Consider the following 22,749-nt stretch of genomic DNA (forward strand, 5'->3'; position numbering starts at 1 on the left):
ACCATTGATGCTTCCAGCAGTAGTTTTCAGGCAGTTTTCCAGACAGTAGTATGTACTGCTTTTAAAATTCTACTTAAGGATCACATTTGGGAGGTCTCCAAAAGGAAACTAGAATAAACTACTTGTTTTCACTTGTAAAGGAGCCTGTAGGGTATTTATCTACATCACAAATGGTGGTAGAGCCTCTGGAATAGCAGAAGCAAAGGAAGCAAAAGTGTTGTGCAACAGCTGCTGAAGAGAGGAATAATCATGTGTGAAAGAAACAACTCTGTTATCATCAGTGAAAACAATGGTGCAAAGAAAAGTACATTGATCATAAGACAACTGCAGATCAGAAAACAATGTAAAATACATGCAAAACCTATTAATTTCAAAAGGCAAGGTAATTGAGGAAAATGAAATTAGTAAAATAATTACAGGTTTTCAATGTCTGATTTCTCAGTATTTAAAGAAACTACATAACTATATAAACTATATAAATTTTGGCCAGCTTGTTGTGAAAACCAGAATAAGGAAACTTCATTATATGCAATTATGCAATACCTTTTGGTTTGGTTTTGTTTTACTTTGTATTTTAAAATACAGCACAAGGCTTTGTTTTCCATTAAGTGCTTCCATAGGAATTTAGCTGTGTGGAACCTCCCAGCAACAATGATTTTTGTTTCATTAAATACTGTCATGGCTCAATCTCTTTGCTTGTTTAACTGCATCCCATTTCACTGCCTCCAGGGGTGTCTCTCATTTAAGGTAATAAAGAATTTACCCTGGAATCCAGATAAAGGATTCCACTCTGTGGGTGGACATGGTGCCTATACTGCAAGCAATAAGCATCTAAGGCAGATGCCTGATTCTCCTTTTTACTAAATGGAGATTTATCTGGCTGCTTACTTTGGGCTGAGATGAAGGATGCTACAGATCCCCAAAGCAGGTTCATTTAGATGGAGGCATGCGTTCTGTCCACACTCAAGCTCAATCAGGTAAATCTTGTTCACACTCCCTAAGACACCATAGGCACAACAGCCTCTCCTAATTAAGGGCACTTCTGGAAACATTGTCAGTATTAGCCAATGCAAAGACCCACTCCTACTGTAACACTGTAATATGTTGCCAGATTTTTGGGTCCTTAATGGCATACAAATCTTTGACCTAAATAACTATTTTGAATACAATCTTTTGAAGGAAACTACTTATTCTCATAATGAAACTATAATCTTAGCTTTTAAACAAATATTACAGTAGGAGAAAGAAAACAAAAAATCCAATTGCTTCTAGAGACAAGAAGAAAATTGGGCAATGTAATTCCATATCACACATCTATATTTCACAAAACTAAAAAAGATCAATTACATAAAACACACCTTTACATAAGTTTGGCATTGTTAGGTTAATGAATACAGATGCTATGCATTGTTGGAAAAATAATTTATTTTGTTAGCTTACAAAAATGACAAGTTTTTATGTTATACTTCAAATTACAAGTACAGCTAGCAACTTTGATCCTGCAAAGGTACCAACTATCTCCTGAGATGCAATGAAGACTTGCAACTCTGCCTTCAGGAATTGCTTGGAATAAGTCCCAAGTCAGCAAAAGTGCAATGTAATTTGATATTTTTGTTACTGCCTCATTGGCTAACATTTTACAGTCTAATTGCAGAAAATAGGTACAAATGTTGATGTTAAATTAACATATCAACTTTCTTAGTAGAGCCTTAACCAAACTTAAACATACCTGCAGAGTGTGCCAAGCATTCAGCTTGCAGCAACATACTCAGAGCAAAAAAGACAGCTTTCATATACTTCATATTGACAAGATCTCAGCCCTTAGTACTTTGATTGGTACGTAGGCTTTATGCATGAGATTTCATTCTGGCTTCATACTGTATAAATCAGGCACAGGCATTCTGATGTCAGAGCAGCAACTCAACAATAAAAGTGGTGTTCTGGTGTGACATGAGTCACAGCCTGCGTGTAACCAAGTATCTCAAATTTCCCAGATTGGGAAGGACTTGTGCATCAAACCAACACGATAACAGTTCTTCCTTTTGTACTTCTACAATGCATTGCTCCTAAATCTGCATGAGGTGTTCTGAAAATCCAACCTGTAGACTTCCTTTTATGTGCATCCATGCAGTTCACAGGAAGTAATAGTCAAGCAGTAGTTTGGCTTAACTTGTTCTAAAGGGTCTTTTCCAACCGAAATGATCCTAAGATTCTAGATTTATTTTTTTTTAATTCATTACATACTTCTCAAGATAGTCAAGTTGAACTTTTTTCCTCCTTGAAGATGGCAGATAATGGAAAAAGTGGACTGCGAATACCTTGTGAAGCTATCCTGGAACTAAAATATCATAGGATAAAAAAGTCAAAACTGGTTTTATTTTGTGAGTCTTTTGTTAGAAAAGAATACCAACAGTACTGGAATTTAGATGTAAGATATAATTAGCTTCTCCCTACACACATAAAAATCCCCATTTTAGGTACTCATTGAATTACTAGATCAGTTGAAAAACTGATATGAAACAAAACATTTACACGAGTGTGAAATACAATTGACACATATTAAAGATGAACAATCTCTCCTTGGAGATGGCTTCATTACTTTGAAAAAGATGTAGTAGACCACATAAAAGTGGAACAAAGAGCTGCTTCAGAATTTTTCAAATTTCATAAGCTTGGATTTATGTTATTCAGAAGTACCATGGTTTTCATTATATGACTAACTTTGATTTAGTTTTCTTGAAAAAAATATAGGAACCTAAATGAACTCCAAATCTCATTTCTTAGATTCTGAAAAAAATTAAAATATAAGAATGAAATAGTGTCAAATTATTCCAAGTGTTTTGGAGTTTGTTCCCATATGATTTTTATAAAATCATGTATTTTTCAGGAAGCATTTGTTGTTCATCAAACCAACACATATTGCAGACTTGCAGACCTTCAGAAAGCAATGAAAAACAGACAAAGAAAATATTTCTCTCCCCTTTTCTAAAACTCAGCACAAAATTGTAACTCCTCTGATACTACTGACAAGGCCTCTGCTGGCTTTACTGCAGTCAAGATTTCCAAGCATAAAAGGCAATCTTTTCTTTTGAGCAGTAGAATTTTACACTGCATGAACATGCTTATACATGTCAATGTCTATAAGAAAGAGACATAATTATGTGGACAGGATATACCTGATGCATACACAGCTATTAGAAGTCTGAACACACCTTTACGTTTCAGAAATCAAGTCTGAAGGAAACCGCAATAGTTCAGGTTACTACACTAAGGTGAACCTCAACACATACGAAGAGCTGGACTCCTTGCTAAACATTCAATGACTTTATCTCAAAAAATAATTCAATGTTGAGGAATTTCATTCCACTGTGCCTATTTCTATCATGTTAACCAATACAGTAAGGTTTAGAAGTATTAAACAGACCTTTCTGGCTTCATACCAGCACAGAAACATTTAACATCCATATTATCTGTGGAAATTCTGCAGATTCTTTGTTGTTACTTCATACTATTCTGCAGTGACAACAGTTGACTGGGAAATATGATGTTATATATTCAGTGTCACGTGTATGAATTGCCTGGGCAATCTCAGTTTTGGAATGTCCCAACCAAAATGCTAGTTCACAAGAATAATTCTGCGCCAGTTTTAGGACACTAACTGCAAAAACCACTGTATTTCACTCAAATGAAATGAAAACAAAAGATCTGGAGGAAAGTGACTCATGTATCAACTAGCTTAATTAGGAGTGCTTGTAATGAAGTATCAGAATTAGATGGTTGGTTTTTTTTAGCTAACCCCAAATTAAATAGAAACTGGCAGCATGAAATGGTGAAACACATTCCAGAAATCAAAACCAAATAACATATTTTCTTCTCATACACCCCAAGGGAAAAAAATAAAAATAGAATATCAGCATTTGCTAATAAGCACATATAGAAATGTCAGCCTTAAGAGTGATACACCTTCAAAACCTCAGTAATACACTGGTATTGTATTGACACCCTCACCTACAATTCAAGTATGTTTCTATTTGTTGCTTTTTTCTGGTAGTGTAATACCACAGCAGAAATTTGAACATTTGAGCTATTTGTTAAAATACACTGCAAGAGCCAGTATTCCTTCTGTAGCACATCAGCTGCCTCCAATGGAATTATTTCAACTTTGCTACCCAGTGCACAGCACACATAACAGACTTACCCTAAGTATGGAACATAGTTAAGTCTAAATCAAAGTGAGCAAGTCTCACATGTTAAGAGATGATACCAAGTGGGTTGATGTCTGTTGATTAACATATTCAGGAGCTTCATTTTAGTCTGTCACTCTACTGAAATTTAAGCAACTACTCACATTCTGGAAAAATGAAGCATTTCTTGACTTTGGTACTTCATTTGTTCATATTTGCAGAGATTTTTTGACTACCATATAAGAATAATTTTTCTCACTTTTAAAAACTTTTTAGATTAGTTTTTCATTAATTTGTAGACCTCTAATTGATCAATGGACAACATACTAATGGATTCACATTCCATGGCTAGCGAGCCTCCCTGCTGATGTAGCTCACACTAAACAAAGGTTTCTGCATCTTCCAGCTTTATGACTGCACTGGGGACTGCTCCAGTGAAGACAAAACAAACAACTCCAAGGTTTCTGATAGACTTGTTGACATTCTGGTAGTCAAAACATGTAACGAAAGTTCTGCCAGCTCCATGATGTCTTCATGGTTGCAGCTGTTTGAGTGAAATGGTGCTGTCAGTGCTGCACTCAGCAGTGAAAGCCTCAATAAAAACGTTGCATGTGAGCTCCCTACACCAAACAGCCACAGATGCAAACTGTTCTCTTGGCCACCAGCAGAACACAGCTCATCTTCATCATTTCCACACTAAGTACAAAACTGTATCACTGGTGGTTTCGTTGAAGAGCCTCATGCCAGAAACATAAATTGGGCTGTTTCCCAGTTCCATGCTTATTTAACAGGGTGAGTGACACAGAAATCCTTTTGATCACATTTAGCAAATTTCAGTATCACTTTTAAAAAATATTTTAACTGTCAGCAACTGTTTATAAGGAAGATGATTTGATCTTAACACACTGAAGAAATATACTTTCTAATATGAATATTTTAGGTTCTAGACTAAGCACTTAGACAGATGTCCCAAATTTGTTGTAGTCTCATTTTTTGCCTAGAATCAATAATATTTCAGGGTTATTGCTGCAAAGTCTATCCTTCACCATTTCCTTCTACTAACTGATAGTAGAATCAATGCTGGCAATCAGAAAATCTAGACCAATGTAGTAAGAGATATTTACTTTGGCCTGTGGAATAATCTTTAAAATTAGACAGCATGTGACCTGATGTTAGTCTATTTATTATGTAGCTTTTATTTTAGTAAACAAATAAGAGTGTCAGAGTTCATATGAAAAGAGCTTATAAGAAACAACTGCCATCAACACTAATGTCATTCCACAGGAACATAAACTACCAAAATTATTGACAGTGGGTAGGTGAAGATATGATGGTACATCTTCTGACACACTAGTGCACTGTAGATGGCAGATGAAAAAAGCAGTCTAACATCAAAACAACTCTGGGTTGAAGAGAGATGAAAAAACCAGACTATTCAAGAACAACTGTTGTACTTACACAAAACACCAATCAAGGAGCCATGTCCCTAAAAACAGACAGCAAAATTATCCTAAAAAAGTTATCTCTATGGAGTTTGTGTTTTTAAATGTAATAATTTAACAGAAACATGTTAACAGCCATGTTCCAAAAATATTTAGTTCCAAATAACACCTGGTAGATTCCCAAATAAAAAGACTAGACATTTAAAAATAGCATCACTGCATATTCTCACACTGAAGATTTTGTCATTATTAGGGGAAAGGAAAAGAAATCTCACTCGGCCAGAAGAACGACAGAAGTGCAACTTCAGCTTTAGAAACAGGAGAGCTATTGTTGTTAGCACAAATGGTAAAAGTTGGATGTTGCTGGATTTTAACCACAGCAATGTCCTTCATTTTTGCTGTCGACATTCCCAGAAGCATTGCAGATTTTTGAATGACTTGGTTATTGGATTCTGCTGTGTTGTACTCTCGTACAGAGCACTAAAATATTGTTCATATTTAAAATCTAATTTAGTTATTTACATAGAAAAGCAAGTATTTTCATATTCACAGCAGCCCAGACACGCTTACAGTAAAGAGTTGAGTTGTGCTAGAGTAGAAAGTACTTAAGCATGAAAAAAAAAAAAAAAAAATATCCAAGATGGAATTTCATTTAGGGGTCACATTCATTGAGATATAAATACTAGCTATAAGGCAGTTTTTAAGCTATGGCAACAAGAATAGAAGTGTTCTGAAATTTTAATTTAATCATGAATTGCTTTCCATCCCTTCTACTGTTAGTTTTCCTCTACAACTGCTTCTAAATTCCACAATTACTTCAAAATCACAGGACTTTGCGTGATGTCCTCCTGCACATCCATTTTTGACAAGGCTGTGTCATCAGATATTGACCTGCGACTCACATTAACTTCAGTATCAATTACTTCTGTTTAGAAGGGTTTAGAAGAAGGTTTTAGAGAGAGATAAATTTGTTACTAACACTGCAGACACAAGAAGTTTAACATGGGTACTGTAAAATTCTACTGCAACAAGCAGTGCCACAAAAATTTTTCTGCATGTTATAGGTATGAGAATGCATCCAGGTTGCAGACTTCTCATATTTAGCCTTAAAAATTATAATTAGTGTAACAAAAATACCTACTGATTTCCTTTCAGAGTCATACTGGCATTTTCATTCACGAAAAACCATTCAGTGCTGTCCAGTGCAGAGACTATGCCTTGCAAGCCAGAGACTAATATGTAGATTCCTTAGATCAGAAATGGATTTTAGAATCGTAGTTTCTTTGTTGAATGGGTTTTTCATATATTTTCTTTATTTACTTTGCTGTAATAGTTAGTAAAAATGTGGCTGAGCTTTGAATATCCAAGGAATACTTTCACCACCACTGAAGACCGATTTCCATCAAAAATTTGAGAAGTAAATGTAAGAAAATTGCTTTGTTTTGCACTGTAAAATTTTATTTTTTAATTTTTATTTTGACATTTCTTCTTAGGATGACATAATTACACAATAAAAATAAATTATTTTGTCTATTTAGTAAATATAATCTCAAAAGTAATTAAGTACTCTCAAGTCTGCTGTAAAACATTAGGAACTGAAGGGCATAAAATTTATAGCTTATTCATGTGACAGCTATTTGATGCTACAATAGCTACAAGAGGGCCAATGCATTTTTGAAAGCACAGTATTGAGGCACTGTATTTCAGTACAGCATTAAAGAAAAGAATGCCTGATACTAACTTATAAAATCTGTATGTACTTAGTACACACATAAAAATTGCCTGATTTACCAAATGCTAAACAGAACAAGATTTAAACCATCATTTTTTGTGTGTGCAATACCACATTTTTGATAACTGAAAACGACTGTTTGGGTAAGAATTGAGTAGCACGTCATTAAAGGGTTAAAGTATAAAAAAATCTGGCGACTAGAAGGGACAGCAATTTTTAAGATGTGAAATATACAAAAGGGTTTTTAAAAAAAAATTCTGCTTTTCTACTTTAAAAACTGAAACTGTGCAGAAGAGTATTATTTCAGACTAATATGGAAAAAATATTATTTTTTAAACCACAAAGGGACAGTTTCACATAATGTCATGAACGGAACTTCAACCTTCAGTCAAAATTTACTTTGTAATATGAACCTCTATCAAAGGTGGAAGAGAGACAAATATTACATGCTATCTAGCCTGCCATGCCAAGAGGGTAAATTTAAGAAAGAATTTCCTGGCTTTGGAGTCCCTAAGTCTACTCAGTAAGAGTAAGAATTTTTTGTGTGTGTGTGCGTGGTTTGATGTCTCTTCTGTTCTTCCATCCCTTTTAGAAAATTTTATAAAAGGATATAAAACTGATGAAAACCCAGTCACATGGGCAAAGGCAAATATACTAAGCACTGAACATACTTAAAGTTTTAAAGCCAAAATTGTTCACCCAGTAGTAATTTCTGCCCTAAGTAGTACAGAAGTCGATTCAATACTTGATGTAATAGTGAGGGAGATCAGACTGTTTATCCTTAGTTTTCTAACAACATAAAGCAGTAGTGATCCTGTTTTAAGAATACATACTTCAGATTTCTAAGTTACAAGTCAGGAAAAAATGCATAAATACATAAAATGGTACCATTTTTACAAATTCCTTAGTAAAAAGAGAGGACATATTTCTGGTATTACTTCTCAGCTAAGACTCTCAAAGGCCCATTTATTTACCTACTTTCATGTCACAAAAACATTTAAACTTTGGTAAAACAGTTGGGGTATACATTTATCCATCAGCAATCCATGCATCAGCAATCCATGCACCAGACCTCGCTACCACATAAGGTGTTTTGAAAACATGATTTACTGCTTAATAATATATTTTAAACTGACCTTTCTATGTTTTGGCCATAATTTGTAGGTACCATAAAGTCTGCAAGCTGGTAACATTTTGTTTTGCAATTTATTAAGTTTCAGCAGACCAAACCAGTTAAAATATTTTAAATGCCTTATTTCCACCTCTGCTCTGATCTAATAAAAAAAAAATTACAAATGTTGGATCCACTTAAAGTAAGTTTAGTTTTTAGTAGCTGTGGCTTGAGCTAAACACTGTTTCATGACATCCACACTCTTTGTAGAGAGCAGAAGTTTATTTATTGATTTTTTTTTCCTTGTTCCTGTCGTGGCCATTGAGATCAGAACAGATGAATGTGCCTGTTTTGTTTTCTTGACCCTCTGAATGAGGAGATGTGCCAGAAGTCAGTAAAAAGCCAATGCCAGCACTACCATGCACAGCATAATACACAACAAAAGGTAAAGAAAACTTTTTAACCATGTCAAGATTTTTTTTTTGTTTTAAGCAATTTAAGTTCATGGAAAATGAACAGAGAATAAACTCAATCTTTTTCTCATTTCTGTGTCTGATTTTGATGTTCTCAGCATGTTGCTCTGTTTGAAACAGTTTGAACACAAGGTGATTGTCAAGAAGTGCACTGTCCAGAGCACCCACTGGGACTACAGAACACTTCATCAGAGTGTTGGGAAAAAAAAAAAAATAGTCCTTTTGTGAGATGGCACATCATGGCCTGTGAATTATACCTGAGACACCTATAGTGCTAAAAAATAACAGTGTTTCAGAGAAGAAACAGGGTTCCTAAATATGACAGAAGTCTGCAAAACAAAATTGTTTGAATGGTGTTAATGTTGCTACAGTACCCTGGTGGCTTTGGCAAATCTTTTAAGGCACACTAGCAGTGATCCAGCCAGAAGCAGATGAGAGAAAAATGAAACAAGAACCATCAGAAACACTTGCATTTCTTTAGACAGCAGAATTCTTAGACAGAAAATTCTTCTTTGATTTGCTCTTTGAGACCACTGTAATGCAAAATTGTGTCTCATTTGTTTAGAATAGTGATATCTGAACAAATAAAAATGTGCAATATTGTATTTCCAAAGTATTTTACAATCAATATAACACATCTTCTCTAATAGAGAACAAAACAGAATAAATAAATGAACATTACACATTGCTTTTAAAATTTTCACAGCCACAGAGAAGTGCCCTTCAACACTTTTGTTAGAGATGGGTGAGATTCAGATTCTTTAAAGTGTCTAATTGAGGCAATCTAATAAAACCGTTCTGGCCAAAAGAATAATTCTGGACACCTTATCATACATATATGCTGAACCTGAAAGCAATATGTGAATTTTTATTCGCTTTGAGAAAATTTTGTTTTATCACTTCTTTCTTAAATGATTTTTTCAAACTGAGGGACCTAAAATCACAAATGTGCCTGTACAATACTGTATAATTACTCTCTGTCATAGTAATAGGCAATTTCTGAATATTTTTTCATTATTAGTAATGTTATTAAACATAATAAAAAAACAAGTGTCAGAACAATTCCCGTATAGGGGTAAATAAGCTCATAGCAAAGATTAATGTCACAGGTATTTCACTTCACAGTATTTCAGGAATACAGCAAATTTTGTCTAAGAGGACTGCAGAAACAAATACAAGAGAACAGCAAAATCTCAGAAAGCCTTTGGTGTGCAAGTCCCCTAAATTATCAAAAGAGTTCATCAGAATCACTCTTGGTGCTCTTTCATTTGAGTGTTTGGCAATTGTTGAATCATTAAGGGTGCATCACTCCTACAGCAGATGAAATTACTACTGTTCAAAACCAAATAAAAAAGTGGAATGGAATTTACCACAGAGAAAACTGGTGTGGTTTCATAAAATATTCTACTGCTTTCCTCCTTCTGCTTGCAGCTTCATTTCACTAACAGCAACATTAGTAGAATCTTCCTTGGTGCCACTTGTATCCAAAGGAACCATCCCTTTCATAAGTGCTAGAAATAAGTCACACAAAAAAGGTGATTAAGCATCTTCAGAATCATACATTAAGTCAGTTAGACTCAATGATCTTAGAGGTCAAACCTATGATTTCTTGGATTGGTTGACTGACCATTAGTTTTTATTTTAAAATATATTTCATTATATTATATTATAATTTATTCAGCAAGTAATTAATATTCAATATTCATAATTGAGAAGAGAATATTTTCTCTGTTTTCTAGAGAAATAGATTTTAATACTCTATAATAGAGGCATAGCCATGAGCTTTCTTATACATAAGAACTGTAGACTCTGTTTAAAAAAAAAATTATTCTTTCACCAAGATATATTTTCCATTTATTTTTCCAGAATTTTTGTTTAAATAAGACAAACCTCTCAAAAATTTGTGAAGGAATATCTTTACCAACAGAATGGACTTAATTCACCAAGTGACACTGAACAGGTGCTCATACAATGTCATACTGTGTAAATACCTTCACAGCAGGGCACACATGTACTGCTTATTCCTAAATATATTATATTGCATCAAAATCCAAACAATATGAATTGACAAAACATTTATCATAAAATATCTAAACATTTAGCAAAAGATAAAAATTAAGGGAAGAAAAATGGCTAGCAGCTTAAACAACATACCCTTCTTCTAATGGCCTTCTTTGTAGCACAAGCATGTAAGAAAAGTGTTCCTACTGAATATGCTGAGTGCAATTTTAAACAATCCAGTAAAACTGTAGCAGTACATAACCAAAAGTTATCTAACAAGGAGCAAGATTCACAGTTTGATTAGGAGGGGTGAGATGTTTTCACTTTCAGAAAAATGAAATCACTGTGTTCAGGACATTGGTGTAACAGTGAGTTCAAAGCTTTCAGCATGAAGTTTTCAGAATTGGTTCACAGCTCTGCTGCTGCACACTATGTCAATGGTACCTCCTGTGGACAGTATTCAAAGTAAGGCAAAAAATCATAAAGAAAGTTCATTGCTTAACTAATTCAATTTGCATTTTTCTAAGGGATGATGTCAAGTTTCCAGTCATTCCAAGTTCTTAATGCTTAAGCAGCCCTAGGATTTGTTCTAGAAGGGTGCCCACACCATAGTGATGTTGCAATGTCTTTTTACTTGTAAGTCCGTTACATTATTTATAAATGCCAATAAAAATAGTGTTAAGAACTTATGAAAAAGTGTACATAGAGGGATAAAGACAGGCACCAGCAATACAGTGCAAAAGTTAATTGTTCTGACAATAAAGCCTACATTCAGGACAACTCAGTTTTATTCAGCTGTGGTATCAGTCCTACTACATACCATGTTGACACAAGAGTGTTGTCCATCACAACTTATGAAGCCCTGGAACATAAATTCCCAACAACAATAGAAAGCCTCAAGACATATGGTTTCTGGGAAACCATCCAGGTTAAAACCTCAAAGTGATGAAATGTGCAAAGAGAAAGGCAGGACTCAATTCACAAAGCTAATGCAAAGCATGTGTAACTGAAGGGACTTTGGTACTCAAAATTTCAGGAAAATACCGTGGCCGTAAAAACAGTTTCTGAGGATTATTCTTTAGATAACAACTAGTAGTGACTGTCTGGACCAACCATTTTGGTCTGATAATAATATAGACTGCAAACCACATCTAGTGAATGTTTCCTTGGATAAATTATTTTCTCATTTCAACTTCTTAATTTCTAAGAAAATGGGTACAGAAATAAAAGCGCATTCCCTCAACATATTTTAAAATAAGTTTGTAATGGAAAAGCTGTTATAATTGCAGAAATTATACCAGAAACAAAACACAATGTTATGTTAATTACTTTCCTTTTAACTGCTTGCTGCGTTGGCAAATTTTTAGCAAATATACATATATTCATATATGGAAACAGATTGTTGTTCCCTTTTTTATTTTCCCATATTATTTGTCCTTCTTTCATCAACCAATTTTAAACTTAAATCCCACGATCTCCCTCACAGATAAGTTAAATTATATCAAATGAGTCTGCTCTCCACAAGTCATAGGAGACCCACACTGGGAAGGAAGCTTCTAGTACTAGTTATTGAATCTATAGTCTGTAAGGCTTCATGAGTTGAAGAGAGATGGAATGGGGAAATATAAATCACAAAGGCTTGCAAACTGCTCCAAAAGGCAAATGAAAGAAAAAAAATTCCATCCTTCTGTTTCTGAAGAAGGAGACAATTAATCACAGAAAATAGATTATGACATGTATAGGAAGATTTATTAAAAGCTACAGTAGGTGTGGGAGCAAAGATGTCAAATTATACTTCACTGTCAAAGTCTCAAATGATAATTAATTAATATAATTACTGAAATTTAAAGTTCATTATGTTTTTGTGACTATCATGATTGAAGTAGCTGACTTTTCATTTGCCACTCCCTGAAAAATCTCCTTAATGCTAATACCACAGCAGAATTTTTACTGTCCTCAAGAACTATACCAACAACTTCAAAATACACATTTGACTGGTAGAAATCAGTTTCAGCATAAAGTGACAATCAGTCAAAAACCAAAGTCTGTGGAGCAATCCACATATTTCAGTGCCATAAGCACTAAGTAGTGAATTGACCACTGTCTTTCGTTAATAATTTATTTTTTTATTTCCAGAAAATTTAGTACTTAGTGCTGGTAAATACAGTTGAATCAGAGAATAAATATGCATAACTGTTTCATCATATTGGTATTCAGATCACATGGATCCTATTTCTCTTGAAACTGCCTAAATTTGTTAAAAAGTTTTAAAGCAACTAAGTTCTAGCATGTTTAATTCAGGTTAATCAGTATAAAGACATTGAAATATTTTAGGAACACTTATGCAGCATTTTTAAATTTCAGGAAATTTTTGCAATGACTGCTTTTGAAATTCTTGGGACTGGAAGGGACTGCTGGAGGTCATTTATCTGAACATTCTGTGAGGCATCAGTCACTTCTTTTCTCTACCCAAAACACGTTCATCTATACTTTGACTTGCAAGACTTTGATAGGGATGAGGTTTGGGAAAACAGAAAAATCAACTCTGAGTCAAGATGATACAGAGGAATTAGCTCCTATGCTTTTTTCCCACTATTGTTATTCAGTATGCTCTGCAAAAAGATACTAACTCCAACCCAGAAATTCTGAAAGGGAGAGAAACCAACTACTTTTAACCTCATCAGATCAGCTCAAGACTTACTGGTGAGCAGTAATGTACCACAGCACTAATTCTAAGATGCAACATTTTCAAAGTGCAATGAAGCCTGAAATAGGCTTCAATAGAATGTAACTTTCTAAATATGTTCCCAGTACACAAACCGGCTATATTGAAAATAAATGGAAGATTATACCCTTCTGAAGAGAACTATTTTGATATCCGTGTACTGATATGCTTAAAAAACCCCTTAAAAACCTGGTTTTTAAGTTACTTTTGACACTCATGCAAAGGTGTGCCTACGTACCCAATCAAGACCTAATACGCCCTATGTTTTATTGAGCATTTCCCAGCTGTATCAGAGATCCCATGACTTCACATGAACACAAGTTGCATATGCACAAGGGGGTAGAGAAAAAACAGTTAAAACACTATTGAAGTAAAATTAGTGAATTCAATTTTCACTGAGAAAATGCTACACAAGCATGAGACTAACTGGTGCACATGAAAGATCTTGGAAAGAATCCATGTTTGAGGACATCTCTCTGGTCCCTCAGAACACAGCTCACACATGTATGCATTGTTGAGCAGAGATTCAGAATATTTCAAGGGCAGCCCTTTTCTCTGGCATAGATAATCAAAATATATTGAATGTCCCAGTCAAAAAAACCCAAACAACTGTCAGTGGGGTGTAATGAAGTACTTCCTAGGCAAAGACATCCATCCAGCATCGAAAACTAAAACACAGAAGGATACTTAAGATGGTTCCAGCACTTCTTTTTTGAAAAGTAGCATCTCACTCATCCAGGAAAAGAAAATTTTAGAAGAAAAAAATAAGTTACTGGTAGATTTTCTTCTGTGATATAATACTTACAACCTGAACTTGAAAGTGGTGAGCTGCACAAAAAGCTGGTTTGAGTTCGCCAACTAGAAGAGTGAGCAGCCACTTCTACATCAGAAATTTCAGCATCCATTTTCACATCCTATGGGAACCAAATAAAAATAATTTTATCTGATACTATCAAGCAGCTGCAAACTTTAACAAAAAGTACTAGCACACGTACAGGCACATGCTGTGCTGCTGATTTCACACACACTGGAAAAGACTGATTTGAATTCTCTGAATTCTTAGTATTGCACTTAGGTTCAAATTAATTTGCTTATGAGTTTTATCCCCACCTCACCATTATAAAATGTCTGCAAAAAACTGCTTCGCCTTGAGAAAAGCACTGTTAGCATTGCAAGTCTTTGCCACTACAGCATGTTGTAAAAATGCTCTTTCCTATTCACATCACATCCACAGTTCAGCACATACCATATCAGCAGGGCAGACATCAGTGAATAATGACTTCCTCATCAATGAATGGCTCATAGTAATTCACTAAAGTTCCACAAGTAGTAATAAATATAAATCTATTTCCTCTGCCACTGAAGAAACCTGAATTTCATTGATTTCTCATATCAAAATACCTAAACATGCTTTTGAATTTTTTTGTTAAACCATTCAATAAACCATAGTACAACGTTACTATTTATGCCTAAACCCATACAGCATAGCTTCTTGGTGAGGAAAGTCATTTGGTCTATAAGCTAAAAAGAGAAGATAAATTTACAAAGGTCATTTAAATAAAAATCCCTGAAAAATCTCTATTAGCTCTGCAGCAAGTAGTCCCCAGTTACAATACATCCAAAATAAGATTAAAGGCTTGGCTTGGTATCCAAATTACTCCGTTTCTTGAAATAAGAAGAGGTAATAATGAATAAATGCATCAATTCATAAAACACACAATTTTCCTGCTGAATTCTTTTCATAAAAAGCCTCAGGGAATTTTGTTAAAACATCTTGCAATTTATCATTTATGTTGATACTAAATTTTATGTTGATACGTAAGATTTGAAAACTAAACAAAAAAAATTACATTAGAGATACAATAAGCTTTTGTTCCATTACTGAAGAAGGATTTACTCCTGTTAAAACTAATGGGAATTATACATATTAATCCCCTTATGTGTTGATGAGGGACTTAATACCTAAAGTGTTTATAGCACAATAACAATTTTTAAAGAATAAAAAATATTTTTGTCTTTCCATTCTGCTTCCAGAAATGCTTTAAAAGAGCGGCCTTTAAACAAGAAAGGTGCTTCTACCAGTACCTGCAATACAAAATGGCTTTTTTTAAACAGAAATGTTAATGTACAGAATGTGCCTTTTGTCATTGACAATTACATCTGTTGTGTTTGACTAGATGGTCAATCATCTGTGGCGGGGAAACTCTCCTAAAATATTTGTATCTCTAAATCAAAATATTTATCTCTAGTTTTCCTCTAGCTTTCTTTGCTTTGCTTTCCTCTAGCTTTGATTTTGCTTCTGTCACTATTTTCTTTTAATATGTTATATTTATGAGGTTGTCCCCCAATTTCATCTTTATCTACTATTATTTGGCCCTTTCTTAGTTAAAAAATCAAGATTGTTGTACCTGATGGTATACTGCCAGCCTATGGCCTACTTTATACTGGAAGTCTTCCATCTTTTAAAAGATCTTTTAATACATACAAATAAAAATTATTTTTCTGGGCTTCTAAGCAACAGGTATTTTAAAGCCGTCTGACAAGACTGCAGAAGAGTAGGAAGATTGAGTGAGGACAAAAGAAAAAAAGAAAAAGACCTGCTTTTAGAGGAGCATTCAACTTTGGTTTAATTTTTCCTCCTTAAAATGAAAAAAGACGGACACAAGATTAGATAATGCCTGTCTGAGATCAATGCTGGCAAGCAAGCTGAAACAAGTGTATTATAAGAAAGGCTAGAAAGAAAAACATAACAGAGGAAGAAGACTAATTTCAGAAGTAATTTCATCTAAAATGATCAATGTAAAAATTTTATAAGAAACATGGATTTTTTTAGCACCTATCAAGTATCTGTCTACTTTGTATAGCAGGGGCGCTATGTATACAGCGTGAACCAAAAATATCAGAAAGAATCAACTTTGGTGTCCTCAAACCTACACTCTTCCAAAGAGCAAATCAATTTTAGAGACTCCTAACTGACAAACAGTAAAATAAATGAATAAATAAATAAATAAATAAAAGGCATTTGAGTTAGTTTCAAAGGAGGGTAAGAAAGGCAAGCATTAAAAAGGGTTTTTTCCGTCTAAGCTAGCCTGATCACTGAAATCAGATTAGCACCCGTCTGTTACTTGGTTTTGAACATTCTGTTCTATTTGCAACAGCCATGACAGCAAAGAGTACTGTATGTCATGCAAAAACCCAATTAGGTCTGACTAAATGGAAACCATTAAATGCTCTCGGTTGTCTAAAGAAAGAGAATTGTTTTGGAATCAGCTTTCTACTGGATTCTGATTATTGAGTTCAAATCACAGAAGCTCAGTAAGTTCAGTCAGCTTAGTGTAATATTATGTTCTACCGTCAGCTGATTGCATTCCACTTAGCTTTTCAATGTTTTCTAAATTTCAGTAGCTACTGATTTAGTAATGCTTGTGTGGAGGGAAGAGAAATTCAAGATACTGAAGATTATCACCAGCAACATACTGATTGTGCCTGTTTCCTCCTTTCAATTCTTTCTTACAGAAGAGCAAGATGGCTTCTTCATGTAACTTAGTACCTTCTGACAACAGCAACTTACTAAGCTAAAATATTCTGTATTTATTTTACCTTCTTTTAAAAGACATGCTGTAAGTATGTCCTCATTTTGCAGATGGAAGATGGTTACATATAAGTTGGGGAACACAAATATCTTTTTCATGGAGTGCGTGATCCTTGATTTGAGCTCAATTGCTTAGAGACAGTGGTACGATGCATTGACAAAGAAACTGATTTGATTGAGACATGTAGCAAAAATACTAGTATGATTCTTCAGGTGTGATCACTTATTTTAATCATTTCCATAAGAAATCATAGGTCTGCTGAAGTAAGCTGCTATCACAATGACAGTGATATGACAATGAACAAGCCAGTAAGGCAAAGAAAGCATGTTAGTAATTGGAAAGTTGTACTCATTATAGGCAAAGTTTCTAAAGAAGAGCATTGGATTTGTATTGTAGGGAGTCAGTTATTCATACTTAGCACTGCTGTAAGTCCAGGGAGCGACCTTTAGCAAATCACTTCCCTTCTGTTTGCCTGGATTTCATTTATGTATGAGACAGATATCATACAGAATTGTTTCCAATAAATGCGAATATCAACTACTGAAGAATTACTACATGTAATTTATAAATTAGTCAACCTTTTTATAGGGGAAACAGGTTTCTATCTATGTCTTTTACTTGAAAGGACAAGAGAAAATTGAACAATTAAAAAATTGCTGTAGACAGCAAATTGACAAAGCAGGTAAACACTTCAGAGTAATAGGACACAGTAAGATACCCTTCTGTGACAGCTGAAAGATTTTTTGGAAAGTATCCATGACACTTACAATGAAAGCAACCTTTAACTCATCAAATTTCATGCCATGTCAATATACTTGCCATGCCATCAGCCATGGCAGCTATATGAAACAGAAACATTGAGACATGATTTCAGTCTGTGTTTGTACCAGGAGTTAATAAGGTAAGGTTACGTTGCTGATTGAAAGTAATTGGGACACAGAAGTGGAGTACACACACTTACCTTGACTTGCCCAACTCTTTGCTTTGAATCTTCCAGCTGCTGCTGCAAAGAAGTCACTAGGTCTTTATATCTCATATACCTCTCCTCAATCATCTCCCTTTGGCAATGGGACTCCTAGAAATGCATTTAAAGATTTACATGATTTGATAATGTAAAAAGTAGCTAGAAATTCTGACTATTGTAAACACAGGTATCATCAAGGATTTTCACCACAGCAAGAACAAATTAAGAATGAACTCTCAGGGCTGGACTACAGGCACCATACAAAAGCATAATGTTCTGTACAGAAAAATAACGTTAAAATACATGCAGACCAAACTGAAAATGGCCTTATCCTTAACTGGTTGATGATTTCTTGCAACAGTTTCCAAACTTCAGCAATATCATACCTTCTAAGAAAAATTTTGTAATGGTGGAAAATTAATTTCAACACTACAGAAACAAGTACTTGAAGAAAAAACTATTCTAAGGATATGGACAAAACACTATTTTCAACAAAAAAACATAATGCTTCTCTCTGAACTAGCTAATGATTCACTTCAATTAACAAACCTCCTAGACAACCAGAGAGGTTTATCAAAACTTACTTCCTCTTGTCTTCTCCTTTCCTATGAAAACATTGAAGGAAGAACTTGCTAGCTATTATACAAAAAAATCCAATATATTATTTGCAAATAGAAACAGTAATGAAGCTCCAAACTGACATCCTTCTCAAAGCTAAGGCACAAAGCTCAGCCCTCTTGAATAATAAATTATTTCTTAAACAAAACACTGTGTTGATAGGGGCTCATCTTCAGAAAACCATCTTTAAAAAATTAGACATGATGAGAAGGACAAAGCCCAACTGAAACCAAAGACTTTGCATTCCAATCTCACAAATACTGGCTAAGTTATAACTAGAGCAAACCAGAAAATTACAGTGTCCTTTCATAACAGTGTTAAGTGAGAGAGGGCAAGTGTGGAGGAGATTGCAGATGCCTGCTGAGAACAAAATTTTTCTTTTAGTAGAAACAGAAGGTAAAAATAACCTCTGTCAGAGCAAAAAAGCTCTTCTGGGGATACCTGGAATGTGAAATTAAAACTATACATCTCAACAATATTGTTCATAAAAAACGCAAACATTTTAACCAGTACTTGCATTACCAAATCTGTTGATGATGACAGCAATAAAATGGAATTATTAACTGATGACCTCATGCAGGAACACAAAATAAACAATGCTCCAAGCAAGTATGTTTTGGAACGTGTATGACAACCACAGATTAAGAAATTTTACATATCAAATAAAATGCAAATCATTATGTATTTGTTGATCTGTGGTTTAATACCAATTTAAAATTTATATTGTGCAAGGAAGTTACAAATTGTTTTCTATTAAACCACCCATTTCATAAATGGAAAGTAACTATGGTACAGGGGTTTAGCCACTTAGCCACTAAAAATCTAATCTGAGCCTCATCACTCTTGACAGTATGTCACCACTACTGTCAATATTTCATACTGTGTCCAAAAACATCTTGATTGGATAGTGGTGCTGCAAAAATAAGTAACAAGTACTGCCATTATGTCAAAACAAAAAGTTGTAAAGATCATCTATCTTCACTCATTAAGTTAAATATTGAAACAACTGGCATAATTCATTTAATTGTAAAATTTTCATTTTTTAACATGTAATATCAGAATTCACCACTCCATAAAAATATTCTGAAACAGCAATTAACACATGACCTGTTATGCCCAGTTATCAATGTTTGCCTACACTACGTAGCAGTGTTAATAATTAGAACTAAATTTATAACTTCAAAAGATCCATATAAACATGAAAATAAATTTCAGTATGTTTCTGTCTATATAATACATACACATGCAACTGTAAATATCTTATTAAACAACTTATCTGTACATTCATAGAGATTATTAATTAAACAAAATATTTTAGAAGTACTGAGAGAGTCAAATGAAATCTTTCTCACTCCAGTATCTCTGCAGTCTTCTAACAGGCTCAGTTTCTCAGGCACAGACTCCAGGTGGTTTAAAGCCACTCGGGTACTCTAAAGAAGAGAATACAAGTTAAAACATTAAAAACTTAATCATTCTTTCAGCCATCTCACATTATTAGCATACTAGTTCAAGCTTCCTCAGTTTTGGTGTTGACTTGCCCTAAAGCTCATTCACAAGTAGCTGTGGCCCTCACTGAAGCAGCTGTGTCAGAGGCTCCAGCCAGTCAGCCAGACCTGCTGATGGGAGATGGAGCTCTCCAGGTCAGAGGCTGCCACCAGTGCCTGGTGCCTCTTCACAAGGCTGGGGCTGACTATTCTTTTGCAGAAGGTGAGCTGTACTTGAAGAGCTGGTCACCAGCTACAGGAGGAAGTGAACAGGCCACACATAGTGTTTGAGCGAACAAGCAAAAGAGAGACTGGTTATTTTCAGAGTCTCACAGTCTCAAGACTCTCAGGAGTCATGAAACTCCATTATAGTGGAGAAGCAGGTGGACTTAGAACCCTGCAGGGTAATTAGTCAAAGGACTGTTAGCCAAGGGTCTGTTAAAAGGTGAAGGCTGGAAGCAGGTCACAGCATGTTCTAGGAGGAAGGTTCCTCCACCTCAGAACTCAACAGGTAGGATTGGCACTCTCTACATGTTCTAGAACCAGAAGGCTAGACTACTGATGAGGTGGGTGAAGGTCTTTCTGGGATAGTGCGGCCTCCTAAAACAATACCACCCGTACTCTGCACCAAGACCTCTGTTAACAGGAAAATGAAGGGTAGTTGAAATAGGAAACGCCCTTCTAAAGCGAACGGAGGGCCTCCTTACACAGACTGCACCCAGCTCACAGGGAATTCTGCTGTCTCCAGGAACTAGAATAAGAGACATTACTGATATGGGAAGAACACAGAGTCACTGTACAGCTTGTCACTGTAGGGAGAAAATTCATGGGGCCAAAGCTCTACTGGAGTTAAAGCTGGCCAGAAATGTGGAGGACAATAACAAGAGCTTTAAAAAAATATATTCATGGCAACAGGCAGTCCAAAAAAAAACCCCTCATCTCTTTAGAGGATGAGGATGGTCAAACAGGGAAAGAGATGAGGATTTAATGCATTCTTTGCCTCTGTCTTCAACATGGATGATCTACCAAAGGGATCACAGTGCCCTGAGCAGAAGGACCATGACTGTGAGGATGGTCAACTCCCAGTCGACCCTGAACTTGTGTGGGATTTGCTGCTTCAGTTGGATCCCTACAAGTCTGTGGGGTGTGAAGGGATTAATTCAAGACTTCTCAAAGAGCCAGTTGATGTCATCACAAAACCTCTCTTATTATTTGATATTTTTTGAGTGGTCTTGGGAATCTAGAGTGGTTCCAGCTTACTGGAAGCCAGTGAACATTGTCACAATTTTAAAGAAGGGCAAGAAAGAGGACCCCAGGAATTACAGGATTGTCAGTTTCACTTTAGTGCCTGGTAAAGTTATGAAAGAGATTATGCTAGGAGGTATTGAAAAACACCTGGAAGACAATACCATCATTGCTCACAGCTGTCTTGATTTCATGACAGGAAAGTCCTCTTATTATCAAACCTGATTTCCTTTTATGATCCCCTTGAATCTTGTGCGCAGTTTTGGTCACCACACCATAAGAAATGTATTAAACTGAAGATGGTGAAGAATGGAGATGGTGAAGAGCCTTGAGGGGAAGCTGTGTGAGAAGTGGCTGAGGTCACTTGGTCTGTTCAGCCTGGAGGAGACTGAGGGGAGACCTCATTGCAGTTACAACTTCCTCATGAGAGGAAGACTAGGTGCAGGCACTGATCTCCTCTCTGGTGGAGACAATGACAGGACCTGAGGAAATGGCCTGAAGTTGTGTCAGGGAAGGTTTAAGTTCGATATTAGAAGAAGGTTCTTCACCCAGAGGGTGGTTGGGCACTGTATCAGGCTCCCCAGGGAAAGTGGTCACAGCACCAAGCCTGCCAGAAATCAAGAAGAATTAGGACAATGCTCTTGGGCATATGGGGTGACTCTTGGGGATAACGCAGTGCAGGGACAGGAGAGGAGTAAGACTCAATGATCCTTGTGGGTCCCTTCAAGCTAAGTATAATTGTGTGAGTCAATGATTTTTCTTTTTAAAATAGAAAGTATATTTAGTGAGCACTTAGCTAAACACAGAACAATCAAATCTCCTATTTTCAGATCAGGCATATGGTATGTACTACTGAAAAATGAATTACCACTCTAGAAGAGTTAGGGTTGGCCTCAACAATAAGATTTCACATTCACACTCATCACACAAAAAATGTAGTCTATTGCAAACTGCAAAGAACTGAAGAAAATAAATATAATGGTTTTGGTTTTGTGTGCAGATGAAGTTGGTTGATCATGCACAAAGAACACTCATGTCCCACAGGTCAGATGCCTCTGCAGCTTCTCAAAGGCTGCCCTTCTATTATTTGCCAAAGAGCAAGTAAAACCAGAAATGTTTGTACTTTTTGAATAACAGTTAGTATTTCCTCCACAATTCTCAAAGTCACACTTCTTTG

At 35.3% G+C, this 22,749-nt stretch overlaps 1 protein-coding gene across 3 annotated transcripts in view; it reads right to left on the reverse strand.

Annotated features, from left to right (window-relative positions):
* Positions 1-1,278: 1,278 nt before the first annotated feature.
* CEP128 (centrosomal protein 128) overlaps positions 1,279-22,749 on the reverse strand; it is a 102,799-nt gene continuing 81,328 nt past the window's right edge. The window contains exons 22-25 of one of the 3 annotated variants that reach the window (XM_038138131.1): positions 20,196-20,273; positions 18,223-18,336; positions 14,477-14,582; positions 1,279-10,453 (exon numbers count right to left, since the gene is read on the reverse strand). In XM_038138131.1, the coding sequence (XP_037994059.1) occupies positions 10,347-10,453; positions 14,477-14,582; positions 18,223-18,336; positions 20,196-20,273 (405 nt within the window). In that variant the 3' untranslated portion in view covers positions 1,279-10,346. Of the gene's footprint in view, positions 10,454-14,473; positions 14,583-18,222; positions 18,337-20,195; positions 20,274-22,749 lie in introns of those variants that run through there. The other 2 variants (XM_038138130.1, XR_005257074.1) reach the window with 2 other exon arrangements.

The sequence above is a fragment of the Motacilla alba genome, chromosome 5, assembly GCF_015832195.1.
Source record: "Motacilla alba alba isolate MOTALB_02 chromosome 5, Motacilla_alba_V1.0_pri, whole genome shotgun sequence".
Classification (NCBI taxonomy): Eukaryota; Metazoa; Chordata; class Aves; order Passeriformes; family Motacillidae; genus Motacilla; species Motacilla alba.